The 18272-nt window shown below is 48.0% G+C and overlaps 1 protein-coding gene across 3 annotated transcripts in view; it reads left to right on the top strand.

Moving 5' to 3' along the window:
• The window catches only part of Rhbdl3 (rhomboid like 3), a 55162-nt gene that overhangs the window by 17436 nt on the left and 19454 nt on the right, over positions 1-18272 (top strand). For 2 of the 3 annotated variants that reach the window (XM_029553593.1, XM_008848178.3), the window contains 5 exons: positions 727-885; positions 3682-3906; positions 9772-9920; positions 11666-11778; positions 17625-17725. In XM_029553593.1, the coding sequence (XP_029409453.1) occupies positions 727-885; positions 3682-3906; positions 9772-9920; positions 11666-11778; positions 17625-17725 (747 nt within the window). The remainder of the gene's footprint in view (positions 1-726; positions 886-3681; positions 3907-9771; positions 9921-11665; positions 11779-17624; positions 17726-18272) is intronic. The other variant, XM_029553594.1, reaches the window with a different exon arrangement.

Here is an 18272-nt window from a genome sequence, read left to right as displayed (position 1 = left end):
CTAGTGTCCAGGGTACAGAGGAGCTACAGGGGGAGAAAGAGATAGGTGTGAAATGCACATGTGCCTGCTCACAGACACACCCCCAAATAAAAACAATACAATATGTCTTTGGTGCACCTGCCAGCATATGTGGGTGTAAGTAGGGCTCTGGGAGGATTCATGGGGAGGTGTAGAAGGCCTGGCCAGGCCCAGCATGCCTCCTACACAGGGGAGCTCCGTATCCCCACTGTCATCTCTAGACTTAGCCCCTTGCTCCTTCCCTATCCCAAGCCAGATAAGTCCTTTGTCCCCTTGACTTACTGAACTGCATTCCTATTTTCCTCTCCACAGTCAGGAAGTGGGGGAGAGGTCTAGGGATACAGTGTGGTGGTAGAGTGCTTGTCTAGCATACATGAATTTAGTTCTCAGTACCATTCCAAAAAGAACAAATCAGAGCTGTGTGTGGTGATACATGCCTCACAGGGCAGCCTGAGCTATATAGTGAGACCCTGTCTCAAAGAAACAAAATAACAAAAGAGTAAGAGGAGAGGAGACATGCTTTCTCCCCACAAGATGGTTGAGTTGGATGCTTCTGAATGGAGCCTGGGAAATGTTCCTGATACTGTGTAGGCCCCTGGAGACAGAGATTGGGCAGGAGCCCGTGAGTGAGGGTAGAGACCTGGGCCCTCACATTGGTGCTAGAGAACTGTGTCCCATTGACTCCACTGCTCTCTGCTTCTCCTTCAGTTTGACCCTGGGAGCACAGGCTACATCAGCACAGGCAAGTTCCGAAGCCTCCTGGAGAGCCACAGCTCTAAGCTGGACCCGCACAAAAAGGAGGTGCTTCTGGCTCTTGCTGACAGCCATGCGGATGGACAGATCTGCTACCAGGATTTTGTCAACCTGGTGAGCACTCTGGAAGTGGTCTGCTTGGAGCAGGGAAGGTGGGAGTTAGACACAGGAAATAGTTTTAGGCAAAGGGGTTTCTTGACTGAAGAAAAAGCCTTTGAAAAGCCCCGACCTCAGCATGTGAGAAGATACCACTAAGGGCCTGGTTTCTCTTCTCTGGCTTCTGCCTGCTACAGTGTCAGGCCACCCTGAAAGCAGCTCCTAGCAGTTCCAGCCCTTCCCATTGTGGTAGCAAGGTAGTTGCACTGCATGAGCCCTTACACCCTCAGGCCCCCCATTTAGACAGGGTTCCTTCTTGTGGCAGGTCCTACACAAGGCTTAAGATTTCTTCCCAGTACCTGGATTGAGTCAGTGACCATCCCTGGAACTGGGAGAGGGATCATTTTCACCAAAATGAAGGGCTGCGAATACAGAGGTTCTGGCAATAGAAGAAAGCTAGATTAAGCCAGACCTCCCTAGGAACAGCACAGAACATGTAGAGGTCAGAGCTGTCAGAGCTGCTGGCAAGTGTCCTGGGTCATCCAAAGGGCCAAGGAGCAGAGCAGATGTGAGTCCTGCCCATTGTCTGGTATCTTTAGTGGAGACATCGTCCTTCCTGGGGTTGATGCTATGTTCTCTCAGCTGCTGTCCAGGATTAGAATAGGCTTCAGGAGCATTAGCCAGGCAGCACTTTCCCCATCAGGGCTGCATAGAGTAGTAAGAGGAATACAAGGCTGGACATCTTTACTTGTTTCCCTATTGATGAGATGGAAGTGGTCCACCTCTCTTCATATCACTCATGGAGGGAAAAAGAACTGTGTGAAGCTTCCTGCATTCCTAGAATTCAAAGGGGAAGCCTGCAGTGCTCATGGCTCTGGTGGTCCCATCCCACATAGGTGCTCAGGCAGTGGCTCCTGTGATGGTCTCTTGGCTGCAGGCTGCCACAGCCCAGGGGAGCTTCTTGGGTTTGCAAGGAGTTGCTGTAAGGATTTAGGGGTAAGGAATCTTCCACTGCAGAGTAGACCCAGGGAGCAGACCTCCTGGAGTCCTGGGCCCAAGCTGAGCTCAGAAGAAGGTTCACAAATTGGGCAATTGTCCTAGTTTGTTTCTTCATTGCTGTGATGAAATACTCTGACCAATACCAACTTGGGGAGGAAAGGGTTTATTCAGCTTACATCTCCCAGGTCACAGTTCATCAAGGAGTCCAAGGTAGGAACTTGGGGCAGGAACCTGGAGGCAGGAGCTGGAGCACAGGCCATGGAGGAATGCTGCTTACTGGCTTGCTCCCTGGCCCCCACTCAGCCTGCTTTCTTATGCTACATAGGCCCACCTGCCCAGGGTGGCACCACCCACAGTGAGCTGGGCCCTCCCACGTCACTCACCAAGAAGATGCTTCTCAGACATGGCCACAGGCCAGTCCAATAGAGGAAATCCCCCAATTGAGACTCCCTCAACCCAGGTGTGTCAAGTTGACACTAAAGCTATCCAGCATAGCAGTAGAGGTGAGTCCTGTGACTTGGAGCCCAACAGTGCCACCAAGAAGCAGGCCACAGGCCTGAGCCCTCACAAGCTTGTGCCCAGACCAGTCTGCATGCACTAGATGCCTCCCAAGCAAGGTTGTGCTGGGTGTCAGAGGTTATTTCTCTCCTGACCAGCACCAGTGGAGCCTCTGTGTGATCTCTGAAGTAACATGATATTGCCACATTTCTCCATTCGGAGTCCCAGTGGAGTAGTCAGTCACAGCTGTCTCTAGGTAAAGAGGGCTGCCCTGGAGGCCTGATTGACAAAGAGTCCCACCAGGGCAGAGGGCTCAGGGCCTTAGCCCTTATTCTGCCTTTGCCACTCACTCTGGGCCTCTCTTCCCAAAGGGAAAACCCAAGGGTTCATTCAGGGTTTTTGAAAGGATCAGATATGATAAAAGACTATACTTGAAACTTTCTGTTGCCTCTTAATGTACTTGTGCCAGGAAACCTCCCTGCATGATTTCTGAGGCCTTTCCCACACTAGCCCAGGCAGAACAAATTAACCTATGCAGAGCCCCTACAGTACTTTTCCCAGGTCTCATAACACAGACCACACTAAATACAGCCAAGTGGACAGGGCTGTCAGGTGCAGATTATGTGCTATATAAGGAGAGGATGCCTGGCTGTGAGGGACTGAAGTGTAGTCTGACTTTGCTCACCAAGTTTCCTTTAAGTATCAGAAAAGCTCAGAGTGGGCTTCAGTCAGGCAGATCTGGATTTGAATCCTGACCAATTTACATTGAGCCCTTGGGAAAATGACCTGCTCACTCTCAAAGCTTCAGCCCGTATCTTCATGATGTGGGAATAATGCCACACACCAGGTGGCTGTGATGTCCCCCTTTTGGGGGTGTATCCACTTGCCTACCTGTAAGCTCTGTAGTGCTTGAGACAATAGTTACAGCTCTGCTGGGCCTGGCTCTGGACCCATCTGGGACCCAGCTGAATGGTGAATGTGTACACTCTGCTTCTCCCGAGCTCCTCCTGCTGAGCCCATTCCACCTCAGCCAGGTATGTGTGTGAGGCCTGTGTGCTGGGCATACCTAGGGAGTATGCACCCTCAAGGACTTTTCAGGGAGAAGGGCAATTTGACAGTAGGATCTTGTTGGGGGTTCACAGGGTTTGTGACAGTCCTACCAGATTGTGCGTGAAGGGAGTTCTTTTCATAAGCTCTCATAGAAGAACGGAAAAGTGGGGTTGGGTCTTCTCTATAGAACATGCTGGCTGAGATGTGTGTACCGTGCTCCCCTGAGGCCCTAGTTCTGACCTTCTCCCCACTCCATTTTCTGTGCAGATGAGCAACAAGCGTTCCAACAGCTTCCGCCAGGCCATCCTGCAGGGTAACCGCAGGCTGAGCAGCAAGGCCCTACTGGAGGAGAAGGGGCTGAGCCTCTCCCAGCGGCTCATCCGCCATGTGGCCTATGAGACTCTGCCCCGAGAGATTGATCGCAAGTGGTACTACGACAGCTACACCTGCTGTCCCCCGCCCTGGTTCATGATCACAGTTACACTCCTGGAGGCAAGGACCAGTGTGGGCAGGGACTTTCTAGACCTGGTGGATGGTATGGTGAGAGGGTCTAAGGTTGTGAGGGGAGGAGGACAGGCTTCTCCCACAAGAGTGAAGGTTAAGGAGCAAAAAACAGTTGCCCTGCAAGTCAGTGTCATGCTAGTGAGTACAAGTGTTATTATTATAATCAAGTGTTAATAACTCTGGGCTGCAAAGGCAGTCTGAAATTTTGGGGGTTTTTGATATTTTATAGTTTTTTATTTTATATGCATGAGTATATTGCCTGCATGTAAGTGCACTCGTGTCATGTAATGCCTGTAGAAGTCAGAAGAGTCAAATTCCCCTGGAACTGGAGTTAGGACAATGGTTAGCAACCATATGGGTGCTGGGATTCGAACCCAGTTCCTCTGCAAGAGCAGCCAGTGATCTTAACTGCTGCACCATCTCACCAGCCCCTTGGGTTTTTTAAAGATTTATGCCAGGTGTGGTGGCACATGCCTTTAATCCCAGTACTTGGGAGACAGAGGCAGGTATATGGCTGAGTTCAAGGCCAGCCTGGTCTACATAGTGAGTTCCAGGCCAGCCGGGGCTACTGGGAGACCCTGTCTCAAAAAGACAGAAAAAAAAGATTTATTTTATTTATATGTATGTGTATTTGTATGTGTTCATGCACATGTGTGTGGGTGCCTGCTGAGGCCAGAGAGGACATTGGGTCCCCTGGAGCTGGAGTTTCAAGTGGTTGCCCTACATGGGTGCTGGGAACCTGACCTCGATTGGTTTCTGTTGCTGTAATAAAACACTAACCAAAATGAAGTTAAAGGAAGAAGGGGCTTATTTCATCTTACAGGTTACAGTCCATCAAGGGAAATCAGGGCAGAAACTCAAGGCAGGAGCTCAAAGCAGAGACCACAGAGGAACACTGCTCACTGGTTTGCTTCCCCTGGCTCTTGCTAGCTTATACAACCCAGGATCACCTGCCCAGGGGCTAGCACTGCCCACAATGGGCTGGACCCTCCTATATCTATTAGCAGCTAAGAAAATGCCTCACAGACATGACCACTAGCCTATCTGATTTGGAAAATCCTTCAATTGAGGCTTCCTCTTCCCAGGTGACTCTAGAGTTGTGTCAAGTTGACAGCTGACACTAACTATAACAGAACCGAACTCCAGTCTCCTGAAAGAGCACCAAGTGTTCTTTCTTAATTGCTGAGCCATCACTCTATCCCCATGTTTTGCCTTTTAGTTTTCGAGACAAGGTCTCACTCTGTAGTCAAAGCTGGCTGAACCTTACTATGTCTGGGCGACGACAGTTGCCTAACCTGAGTGCCAGCAGTGAGCCACCACTCCCAGGCAGCGTTTTTTCAGGCAATTTTTTTTTCTTTTTTGGTCTTTTTAAGACAGGGTCTCCCTGTAGCCCCAGCTGTCCTGGAACTCACTATGGAGACCAGGCTGGCCTTGAACTCACAGAGATCCTCCTGCCTCTGCCTCCCAAGAGCTGGGATTAAAGGTGTGTGCCACCACACCCGGCCTCTTCAGGCAATTTTTGCTGCTGCAAAGTCCCCATATTGCTACACCCTTCAAAACAGCAACACAAACAATGTGATGAGCTCATGGATTTGGGAATTTAGCCAGACAAACACAGTAAAGTCAGTTTATTTTAGTTCCTCCCCAAGTGGGCCAGGAGTACTAGTCATTTCCAATCTAGAATGTAGGAGTCACCAGGCCTTTCCTGTGCTGTCACCTGCGTTTAGAGGGAGAGAGTGGCTAGAGTGCTTTCCGAGCCCAGAAGCAGCACACACCTACCTCTGGGAGGGAGTGTTTGTGAACAAGAAAATGTGGGCTCACAATTTTTAAAGAACATTCTCTCTTTAGGTAATCAGTTGTACTTATGCAAAAAGCTCAGATGAGGGACTCCCAAGGCACTACTCTCTGTGTCCTGCCCCTGTGTGAGAACTTGGGTCTCAGTTTAATCCCAGTACCCCAGTAGCTCACTCCACCCCTGGCTCCCATAGAGACGTGACTTCCCTCTGGCATTTTCCAGTCTTCCACCATTTCTCCTCCAAAGCCCAATTGCAGAAGGTCTAGCGATGCTTCTGCTTCATCGTCTGGCAGGGCTGCTCAGCTTCATGGAGGCCTTTCTTGCTAAATCAGAAATACCTGGTTTAGGGGCTGGAAAGATGGCTCAGCAGTTAAGAACACTGACTGTTCTTGCAGAAGACCTAGGTTCGAATCCCAGCACCCATATGGCAGCTAACAACTGTCCATAACTCCAGTTCCAGGGGATCCAACAGCCTCTTTGGGCCTCCACGGGCATTGCACAACATGGGTGCACTTACCTACATGCAGGCAATACATGCATACACATAAAATAAAAAATAATAAAATATTTTTTAAAAAAAGAAATACCTGGTTTAGCTGGGCTGGTAACTCATGCCTGTAATCCCAAGACACAGGAGGCTAAAGGAAGAGAATCATCAGTGAGTTCAAGCCCAGCCTGGGCTACAGAATGAGATCCCTGTCTCAAAAAGCAAGCACAAAAAAAACCAAAAGCAAAAACAAAAAAAACCTCTCTCATGTGCAGTCCAGAGATATTCTGTTTGTTGTTATGACTTCCTCCAAGTACATAGTGAAGTTGCAGTGTTTCTGAGAAATATATTCTTAGAGTGTCTTCAAGTGCTTACTCTGTGGGTCTGTTTATTAACTTCTTTTTTTGTCTTTTTGAGACAGGGTCTCCCTGTAGCCCCAGCTGTCCTGGAACTCACTATGTAGACCAGGCTGGTCTTAAACTCACAGAGATCCACCTGCCTCTGCCTCCCAAGTGCTGGGACTCCAGGTGTGCGCCACCACGCCTGGCTTGTTTATTAACTTCTATTTGATAATGACTATCTTTGATGCCAGGACACCTGCATAGCTTTAGGTGGACAAAGCAGCTCTGAATGTGTGTGTCTCTGTGTCTGTATGTGTAGTGCTGGGAACTGAACCTAGGTTTCACACCTGCTAGACAAACACACTACCGCTGGCCCATTTCTTGCCTCTCCCCAGCAGCTTCTTGGAGAACACAGGGCATACAGTCTTCAATAGCCTAAACTATGATCAGGCTTAGTCCTGAAAATCCAATCTGACACTAATTATGACTTCCTTCCCTGAGAGTGTGCTGGGCCTCTTTGTATTGTTTCATTATTATCATTATTATTGTTGCTGTTACTGTTTTGATACTATATTTTTAAAGGTGTTTTAAATTGCATTTGTTTATTTGGAGTGGGGCACACATGCTGGGGCTTGCATGTGAAGATCAGAGGACAACTTGTGGAATCTATTTTCTTCTTCTACCAGGTGGATTCCAGGATTGAACTCAGGTTGTCAGGCTTGGTGGCAAGGCCTTTACCTTTACCATCTTAGTGGCCCATTTTGTTGTTCTTTTAAGAAAGAGTCTCACTCTGTAGCCCAGGCTGCCCTCAAATTCATAATCCTTTTGGCTCTATTTCAGGAGTATGGGGATTATACATGTGGACTGCCATACTCAGCTACTTTGTCACTTTTAAGCCTCATGGCCACACTGGAAGTGTAGTTATTGGTGCCCATTTTTAGATATGGAAACTGAGGACCAGATAATTCAAATAATTTATCCATGTAGCTCCAGAAGAGCCAGTGTTTGTGTCCAGATTGGTTCAGATTTACAAAACCATGAGTCTAGAAGGAACTGGAAAATACTCAGCAGCTGATTTAACTATCTCAAAGATGTAGGCTTTTGTTTTACATAGAGTTCTAGTGACCCAGTTCTCTGATTCCCTAACAGGTAGAAAACAGAAAGTAGAAGGAACATGGAGCTACTGTACGAGGTCCAGTGCTGGCAAGCAGTAAGAAGTTAGCAGCTAGCAGCCTAGTAGCGATAGGAAAAAAAGCAAAAGAAAATGTCAAGTCAGACATGGTGGTGTGTCCCTTTATTGCAGCACTCAGGAGGCAAAAGCAGACAAATCTCTGTGAGATCAAGGCCAGCCTGGTCTACATAGAGAATTCCAGGCCAGCCAGGACTCCATAGTGAGACCCTGTCTCAAAAAGACCCTCCCCCACAAAAAAATGTTGAAATAGACCCATCTTTTTTTTTTGGTCTTTTTGAAACGGTCTCCCTGTAACCTCAGCTGACCTGGATCTCGCTAGGTAGACCAGGCTGACCTCAATTTCTGCCTGCCTCTGCCTCCGAGTACTGAGATTAAAGCTGTGCACCATCATGGCCAGCTGAAATAGACCCAAGTCTTAAGGAATTGGGGGCCATTTTATGTGGTGGGAAAAACCCACCCTCCTGGATTTCAAGAGACATCACTGTTGTGGTCCAACCTGATACCTGAAACATCCTTAAATGGTTAACACAGGGGCATGAGTGATGCGTTTTTACAGAGTTCCAGAATACATCATCAAAATAAATAACTGTTTTGGAACCTAAATGAATATGCTTTAGTCATATGAAAATCAAATAACATGGAGCATAGGTGGAGAAGAGGGGAAACTAGAACCTTTGTGTGCTGTTAGTAGGAACTGAAGATGGTACAGCCACTAAAGGAAACAGTTTAGTATGTGTCCAAAAAGTGAAGCTTAAGACTATCATCTAACAGTTCCATCTCAGAGTAAAAAGTAGGAAGTAGAAGAGGAACTTATACGTGTTCATACCACCATGTTTATTACAGCCACAAGATAGCAGCCATCTGCATGTGCACTAGCAGGTGACTGAATCAGCAAAGTGTGATGGATATATACAATGGAATATTATTCAGCGTTTAAAAGGAAGGAGATTCTGCTGGGAATGGTGATTCAGGCCTGTGAGCCAAGCACTAGGGATACTGAGGCAGGAGGATCATGGCTTAGAGGCTAGCCTGGGCTGCATAGTGAATTCTAGGCTAACCTGGGCTACCTTGCAAGACCTCGTGTCATAAAAAGAAACTGAAACTGACACATGGCATAACCAGGTCAACCTTAAGAACAAATGCAGTAAAATGGGATCCTGTGTGATCCCAGCCACTGGGGCTTTGGAGTGGGCCTTGTATGAAGGCAGGAAGGAGAAGGGCGAGTGGGGATGGAGGGACACTGAGGAGTGAGTGTCCATGAGTGGTGTTCATCATTAATAAGATGAAGGAATTCTCAGGATGGTCAGTGGTGGCCACAGCATGGTGTGAATGTACTTAATGTCATCAAACTGTGCTGAAAACTGGTTGAGATGCTCAATTTTGGCCAGCAAGATGGCTCAGCAGATAAAGAAAGGCACTTGCTGCCAAGCCTGATGACCTGCATTCAGCCCTCAGAATCCACATGGTGGAAGGAGAGAACCAATTCCTGAAAGTTGTCTTTGGACCTCCACACATATGTCATGGCATGTACACACTAAAATAAATAAGTGTGAAAACATTTTAAATGCTAAATTTTATGACTAATCTACCACAATTTTTTTGCTTTATTTTGAAATCAGCCTATTATAAAAATGAGAGCATGAGCTGAGCATGGAAGCAGAGGCAGGTGAATCTCTGTAAAAGTGAAGCCAGCCTGGTCTACGTAATAAGTTCATCTGGGGCTACAGGGAGACCCTGTCTCAAAACAACCAAAACAGAATAACAACAAAAAGACTGACTTTTAGTAGAATTAAGATTTAAAATCCTCCAATCCCACCAAGAAAACATAGGCAATAAGATCATATGACCCTGTAACCCAAGAGGATCAGACAGAAATGGGGTAAGGAATATTTCTACTAAGTGAGAGCCAGCTGTAGGTACCTTTCATTCTCTGGGAGGGTAGATGGCAGCTTCCTGAGTCCCCAGTGCTTGTTAGCATGAGGGCTACCCTGGGCAGTCTTGGAACTAGCAACTGACCCCTCTACTTTGCTCCATCCAGGTTGCCTTTTTCCTATACAATGGGGTGTCGTTGGATCAGTTTGTGCTTCAGGTGACCCATCCTCGGTACCTGAAAAACTCTTTGGTTTACCACCCCCAGCTTCGAGCTCAGGCTTGGCGCTACCTGACATACATCTTCATGCATGCAGGGTGAGTATGTCTTACCATTGCTGTGAGTCCCTACAGAGAAGTAAGTAAGTGGTCCATATCACCTGGGTTGAAATAGATGACACATGTTATACACATACTTTTTAAAAAATATTTTATTTATTTATGTGTATGAGTGTATTGCCTGCATGAATGTGAGTGCACCTGTGTCACGCAATGCCGCAGAGGTCAGAAGAAGGCTTCGGATTCCCCTGGAACTGGAGTTAAGGATGGTTCTAGCCGCCATGTGGGTGCTGGGAATTGCACCCAGGTCCTCTGCGAGAGCAGTCAGTGCTCTTAACCGCCGAGCCATCTCTCCAGCCCCATGTTATACACATATGTAAATGTGAATATTTATTAGTTAATTTTTTGTAGTGTTGAGGATTGAACCCAAGGCCTCTAGAATGCTAGGAAAGTGCTCTGTCTCTGAGCTGTGCCCTTAGACTCTGGAATTGAGTTTTGTTTTTGTTTTTTGTTTTAGGTCTTTTTTGAAACAGGGTCTCCCTGTAGCCCCAGCTGGCCTGGAACTCACTACGTAGACCAGGCTGACCTTGAACTCACAGAGATCCACCTGCTTCTGCCTCCCAAGTGCTGGGATTAAAGGCCTGTGCCACCATGTCCAGTTTAGAATGTTCTTTTTTTTTTTAAGGTTTATTTAGTTTATATGTATGTGTGTGTGTGTGTGTGTGCCTGTATGAGTTTATGTGCACAACATACATGCAGGTGCCATAGAGGGCATCAGATTCCCTGGAACTGGAGTTACAGGTAGTTGTGAGCCACCTGATTTGGGTGCTGGGAATGGAACCTGGGTCATCTGCAGAAGTAATCACTCTTAATTGATGAGCCATCTCTAGAGCCCCTCGCCCTCTCTTCATCCCCCTCTGTTTAAACCCTTTCCTCTCTCCCCATACTTTCATGCCTTGTATATGTTTTTTTAAATTTATATGCCTTATATTTGTTAATCTAAAACTTAACCTACCCACAGAGAGCCGTGCATGTGCTATAGGCTCCGTTTAAGTGGAATAATGGATGTTAAAGCACTGTGTAAACTCGCAAGTCCACATTAATGCATAATAATAATGCTAGGATCCTTCCTGCTACCCCACAGATTTGGCTAGACAGCCCACACATTGAGCAACAGAGCTGGTTTCCAGAGCTAGTTGTATACGAAGGGGAAGACAGCCTGGGGTTCCCTCTTCCAGCCTTGAAAGGTTTGAACAGGCCCGTTCTCACACAGGAAGGAGAACCTTCCCCTGTGAGACTTTAAGGGGAAATGTTGAATTACTAAGTTACATGAAGTCTCCAGTGCTTTGAGAAGTTTTAAGACCATCTTTGTTCTCAGTATCACTAGCTCACTCAGGTACAGCGGAAAACCAGAGTGAGCCCAGAGCTGGTAAATGGAGTGGCTGAGGCTCGTCAGACACTTGGGCTATGACTTTAAGCCCGTTGCTGCCACTCTCTAAGCCTTGGCTTCTTATATGTTAATTCCCTGGAGCAGCTAGATTCTGATCACCACTAGTAGGTGTCCTGGCTGCTGAAGCAGACGACCAGTCACCACCCAGGCCCCATATGTTCATTCCCAGCACAGCTGGAAGAAATCCTTTTTCTAGGATGGTCTGTCACATGGTCTCCTCTCTCCAGCCCCATGAGCTGCTCAAAGGCAAACGCAGGGCCTGTGCCCTCCTGGCTCCTTAACATCTTGTCACATAGCGTTTGTCAAGTCAATGAATGAATGTTGTCTGTCACAGGATAGAACACCTGGGACTCAATGTGGTGCTGCAACTGCTGGTGGGGGTGCCCTTGGAGATGGTGCATGGAGCTACTCGCATCGGACTTGTCTACGTGGCTGGTGTTGTGGCAGGTAGGCAAGTGGGCCCCGTGGTAAACCTCCTAAGGGCAGGTCAGTGGATACCCCATGGGTGTGGCAAGCTCAATTCCAGGGCACACATGGCTTCTTATCTCCAGTGTTTTCCTCCAGGCAAGTCTTCTAACCTTCCTGGAGGCTGGAAGGGACAGCCACCCAGAGAGGGAGGCATGGGATGATGAGGGGGCAGAGCACAGGATTTGGAACAGACAGACAGAGTTCCAGTTGCCACAATTCCACATTGTAGCTGTGTGAGCTTGGAGAAATTCCTGAATCTCTCTTGGTCCCATCAAGCTTGAAGAGAGAGCTAATGCACTCTGCCTGCTGGGTTGTTGGAAGGCAGCACATAGGATGACAAACGCCTGCATTCGGGTGCAGAGAGACACCAAGGGCATCCATGGCATGAGTGGAGACAGGCAGTTCCTGGCCAGGGCACATCTGAACCTATAAAGAACTCTTTACTCTGCCCATGGACCCTCTGAGGACATGACAGTCTGGCTTAGAAGATAGTGGGCAACCCTGGGAGAAGTCTATGTGCCTATAAAGGAAGATGGCGCAAGTGAACTGGGAAACAGGGTGGATTTCTACAGGAAAGGTTACCTCAGCCCAGCCCAACTTGTGAGCATAGGGATCTTTCCCCATGATGCCTCCAATTTTATTGCTGCCTAGTGAAGGCTTGCAGCCTCAGCTCTTCAGCTTGACAGTTGGGCCCAAGGGAGCTCTGTGTGTGTATGTGTGTAAGATCTTAATCCTTTCTGAATGGTATTAAAGTTGTCATCAGGAGAGTGGGACAGTCTTAGCCTTGCAAACAGGCAGACAGGGACCCTTGGCATTGACAGAGGTGGCTTCAGAACAGGGAAGGGTCCCACCCTACCCCAGGGGGCTGACCTGCTAGTTTGTGAATCCTTAGCCTGGGAAACTCCCAGCACTGCTTCAGGCACTTCTGTGTGTGGGAGGCATCTTGCACTTTGGACAGCACCCCCTTGTGGGACTTTTCTAGAATCCAGCACCTCCTGTATCCTTAACAAAGGTTTAATGAGCACCTCCATGCTCCAGACTTGCTCAGCCACCCACACACCCTCTAGTCCTGATGCTTGGGGATTTATAGCTGCATTTTCCATACCTAGATTCTCAGAGTCCCAGATGTTAAATGACAAGGAACAGGGAAAGCACTCGTAACACTTGCAGCTAGTAGTCAATTAGACGGGGGGTGCCAATAACCTGGAAGACAGAAGATTCAAAATGACTCAGCCCTCACCCAGAAGACAGTGTGAAGACAGTGCAGGCATCCCTCCCCAGTGAGGTCAGTGAGGAGTGGGAAGATGCAGACAGAAGCAGGGCTCATCACTAAGATGTGAGGATATGGGGCTGCAATATGGAGCCAAGGGCATGCCCTGCTGTGCCTGACCCACTGATTGAAACCAGAGGACACAGTCGTGTCACTGACCTCCAGGACTGAATGGATTGATATGCTCATGCTACCTCTTACCTCTCTGCATCCGCAGAAGAAAGCCCTTACAGACAGCTAGATCTTGACCAGAGAGCTAGTAGTTATTGATGCCCAACATGTACTGTGTATTTAATCCTTAGCACCACCCCATATGGCAGTGGCTACTCCTCTCTGCCTGGTGTAGATACGGGACCCAACGTTGAGGTGTGGTAGCACATGGCTGTAATCCCAGCACTCAGGAGACAGACAGGTGGATCAGAAGTTCAAGGCTAGCTTGGGCTACATGGTACAACTCTGTCTCAAAACAATAGCAACAAGACAAAACAAAAAAAGCAGAAGCTGCCGGGCGTGGTGGCGCACGCCTGTAGTCCCAGCACTTGGGAGGCAGAGGCAGGCAGATCTCTGTGAGTTCAAGGCCAGCCTGGTCTACATAGTGAGTTCCAGGACAGCTGGGGCTGCTGCATGGAGACCTTGTCTCAAAAAACAGCTACAAGAAACAAACAAAAAACCTGTATCTTACCAAGCTCTATGGGCACATACCTGCAGTCCCAACACTTAGGAGGCAGAGGTGGGAAGACTATGAGTTCAAGGTCATCCTCAGCTATACAGTGATTTGAGGCCAGCCTGAGCTACATGTGACACTGTCTGAAATGCAAACAAACTTTGGGAGGCAGAGGCAGGCAAATCTCTCTAAGTTCAAGGCCAGTCTAGTGTACATAGCAAGTTTTAGGCCAGCTGGGGCTACAGGGAGACCCTGTCTCAAAAAAAAAAGAAGGAAAGAAAGAAAGAAGAAAGAACATACAAACAAACAAACAGCACTTAAGTGTATCAGCAACATTTTATTACAGAGTTTATAGAAGCCACGTGTGCATCCTCAGAGCTAGCACCTGTTAGGTAATAAATATTTGTAGAGTAGATGAGAGAATGCATGAATAAATAAAGTTACATTGCTTAAAGGTAGATGTTCTGCTAATTTTTGAGTTTTTCCTGATGGCAAAGGGAGATGTTGGAGAATGCCTGCCTTCAGGCTTCTCAGGCTAAAACGACCACAGCTGTGCCTTCTAATGACAAGGTCAGCAATTCATTTGCATGTATGTTTTGGGAGCCAGCCCCTTTGGTCTGCACTGTGCAGGGGTGAGGTGTGGCACTCCAGCCTGCTGTTATTCATCCGACCTTGTAGACCTGTCATCCTTCAGTTTCATAGCAGATTATGAAGGAATCCTGTCTGACCCACATCCTTCTCTGATGTCCTTTACTCCTCTATTTTTTAAAAATGTTTTATTTATTTTTATTTTATGTGTATGAGTGTATTGTCTGCATGTAGGTAAGTGCACCTGTGTTGTGCAATGCCCATGGAGGACAGCAGAGCCCGTCAGATCCCCTGGGACTGGAGTTACAGACAGTTGTTAGCTGCCATGTGGGTGCTGGGATTCGAACCTGGGTCTTCTCAAGAACAACCAGTGTTCTTAACTGTTGAGCCATCTCTCCAGCCCCTACTCCTCTATTTTTTATTTTATGTGTATGAGTGTTAGGCCTGCATGTGTGTTTAAGTGCACCCATGTCATGCAATACCCTCAGAGGACAGAAGAGGGTGTTGGATCCCCTGGAACTGGAATTATGAATGGTTGTTAGCCACCACGTGGGTATTGGGATTTGAACCCAGGTCTTCTGCATGAGTAGCCAGTGCTCTTAACCCCTAAGCTATCTCTCCAGTCTCTACTACTCTATTTCTGTGCATATACTCTGTGTTGTTTGGTCCTGGCCAGTCCCTCCAGGCCCCAGCAGGAACCTTAGCAAAGTCTGGGCAGGTGAGTTCAGCTTTCTGCCTTCAAGATTATAAAACCAGGCAGTGGTGCACACCTGTAATCCCAGCACTCAGGAGGCAGAAACAGGAGGATCTCAGCAAATTCAAGGCCAAGGTGTTCTACAAAGTTCCAGACCAGCCTGAGCTATATAACAAGACCCTGTCTCCAAATTAAAAAAAAAAAAAAGTATAAAACAGGATTGGAGAGATAGTTCAGCAGGTAATGGCACTGGCTACTCTTGCAGAGGACCCGAGTTCCATTCCCAGCACCCACATGGCAGCTAAAAACCGTCTGTAACTCCAGTTCCAGGGGATCCCCTGGGCACTGCATGATATAAGTGCACTTACACACTTGCAGGCAATACATACTCATACACATAAAATAAAAATAATAAATTTCTCTTAAGATCTGAGCCTCAGCTCCTAGATCTTCAGTCAAACCTCCAGTCATCAAGTTCTTGATCTGGGAGGAATACTAGGGTTCCCTTCCCTGGACAGACAGCTTTGCTCCCCAGGCCACTCCCCACTCTGTCAGAGGCGCTCCATGTACTCCACTCAGTAGGTTAGAGGATTCCCAAAAAGGTTTCCTTTGAGAAAGGTGTTTCGCTGCTCAGAATGTGGAAAGCCTTAGACTTGTTCATTTCATACAGGCAAATAAATGCCCAAGGTCGTACAACTCCTGCCAGGATCCCTGACTGACCCCTGGCCCTGGGATCAAGACTAAGCACAGGGCAGGTAAGGGAAAGGTCAGTGCTCTGCAGGCCTGTCCCCAGTAGGACCTTCCTCTCCTGGGAGGCTGCCCTGATGCACTCTGGCTCTTGTTTTTACATGAACCTGCAGGAGGAAAGAGGCCAGCCCAGAGAAGCTGGGGCTTCCTTGCTGCAAACAGTAATTAATGAGCGGCTTGGGCAGCTAGCCCTCTGCAGCCCTGCAATGCAGCCTTTACAGACAGCAGCCAGGAGAGTGTGGGAAGCTTTTTGTCATACAGATCCTGCTGCCTGTTTGTTTCCCATCCTGGGAATTTTCTTTTTGGACTTTCATGGCTGACTCCATGGGTAGGCCAATAAAAAGAAAAGAAAAGGGAAAAGAGAAGGGCAAGTTTCTGACAGTGGGTCAACACCAAACTAAAGCCGGAGCAAAGATTTGAAGGGGATAGATTTATAGTTGCCCTGGGAAGGGAGAAGGACTTGGAAGTCTTGAGTTTATGATAGCTTGGGGTTTGTTTGATTTTTCCTGAGACATTATACCACCCTTGATAGAAAGAGTTGGTCGTGGGGACCTGGAAAGAGAGTACCAAGAGGCAGGTGGCCAGTGATCCTCCTGTGGGAACCTCTCCATTTCTAGACCTAGGTGGTAAGAAGTCCTGGTTCCGAGGCCCAAGGAGTGAGCCTCCCACCTTTTCGGAACCTGCAGAATCCGGCTCTCGTCCTGTCCTTCCTCTCTCCAGTAGCTAATTGGCTCCTGAGCCTGTAGGCATTTTCCAGTGGTGGTTTCTGCTTGCTCACCCAGGCCAGCTGCCACTCACCCTCTGTGCCCTGGGCTCTACCTCCTAGTTATTTTTAGTCTCCTGTGTCCTTCCCTGGAAACCAAAGCATTGATCACACTTAAATGAGATCAGAACAATAAATTTCCCATCTCCTCTCTGCCCAGCTTCCCTCCCAGGACCAGTTTGACATCCCACTGACCAAGAGCAGAGCAGTAGCGCTCCCTCCCAGCCCCCCAGAGAGTGTGACATCATCACTCTTCCTAGGGACTTTTCAAGGACATTCTCCCTCCTGAGAAGCCCCACCTGGGAGATCTGTGAGCCTTTGTGGTTTAGTTTGGCTAGAAGGAAGTGGGAGGTAATGCTGAGCATGCTCAGCTGAGCAAGCAGAGTAGTAGGAGGAAGTAGAGGCCACCTTTGAAGCATTGTGGAAAATGGCTGCCTTCGAGGCTAAGAGCATGGACTTCTATCTATACCAGTTTCAGGCTAGGGATGCAGCTCTATGATAGCGTGCTTCCCTAGCTTATACAAGACCCTAGGTTCAATCCCTGGGGAAGGGGATAAAAATAAAGGAGGAAGGGTTTCGTTTCAGGAAGAACAGAACTAAAATACTGGTTCTAGCACTTTCCACAGGAAACTGTGTAATGAGAGCCTCTCCTCATGTTTGCAGTAGGGCTATTGGCACCTGCCTTAAGGGTGGAAAAGAGCCTTGAGGATGGAAGAGAGAGATGTGTGGAATGCCTGCCCAGTGTTGGTTACCCTCTGCTACTGGTGGCAGCCCTTTCTGGCAAAGTGCTGCTGCTGTTTTTGCTGGTGAGGCAGATGACCTGGTTTGGAATACTGGTCCCACCTGGGGCCAGTCAGACTTTCCTTCTTTGAATCTTGGTTTTCCATCAGTAAAACAAGAAAGTTAAATCAAGGGGTTCTTTCTGCTATACACAGATCTGGAAAGCCCAGAGGCGGCTCCAAGGCAATGAGGCATCAAAAGGGGAAGAAATAGAGCCTCTGGCTGTGGAGTCATTCCATCCAGTGGCAGAATCCAAGGGCTGGGGCTGGGCTGGATAGTGAGTCCAGAGTCTTGATGGTTCTTTCTCTTTCTGTGCCAGGCTCCTTGGCTGTGTCTGTGGCTGACATGACTGCACCTGTTGTGGGCTCTTCTGGAGGAGTGTATGCTCTGGTCTCTGCCCATCTAGCCAACATCGTCATGGTGAGCTACTCATTTCCTGCGGGTCTTCCCGCCTCTCCTATCATCACTGGACCTGATCATCTTGCATTGTTTGTGCAGTCCAGGAATGTCAAGTGCTAGGCTGGCTTGACTGGTAGGATTCACATGTCTGTCTGTCTCTGTCTCTGTCTCTGTCTCTGTCTCTCTCTCTCTCTCTCTCTCTCTCTCTCTCTCTCTCTCCAGATCCCTCCTAGACCAGTTCATTTTTGCCTGTCTCCCTGTTTCCTTGTTTGGTGACCTTTAAAAAGTGTTAAAATTTGGCCACTAGTGTGCAGAATCATTGGAATCCTTTGTCATAGATTGTTAAAAAAATAAGGGGACTTTAGGGCTGGGAAGATTGCCCAGTCTGTAAAGTGCTTGCAGCATGAGGACCTGCATTTGGATCCCCAGAACCCAAGTGAAAAGCCAGATATAGTGGAACACACCTGGAATCCCAGTACTGGGGAGGCAGAAACAGGCAGGTGCCTGGAGTTCACTCAGTAGCTAGCCTAGCCTAGTTGAATCCTTGAGGTCCAGGCTCAGAGGGAAA

This window comes from Nannospalax galili, unplaced genomic scaffold, assembly GCF_000622305.1.
Source record: "Nannospalax galili isolate Female #2095 unplaced genomic scaffold, S.galili_v1.0 scaffold363, whole genome shotgun sequence".
NCBI lineage: Eukaryota > Metazoa > Chordata > Mammalia > Rodentia > Spalacidae > Nannospalax > Nannospalax galili.
This window is presented reverse-complemented; position numbering and strand designations above follow the sequence as displayed.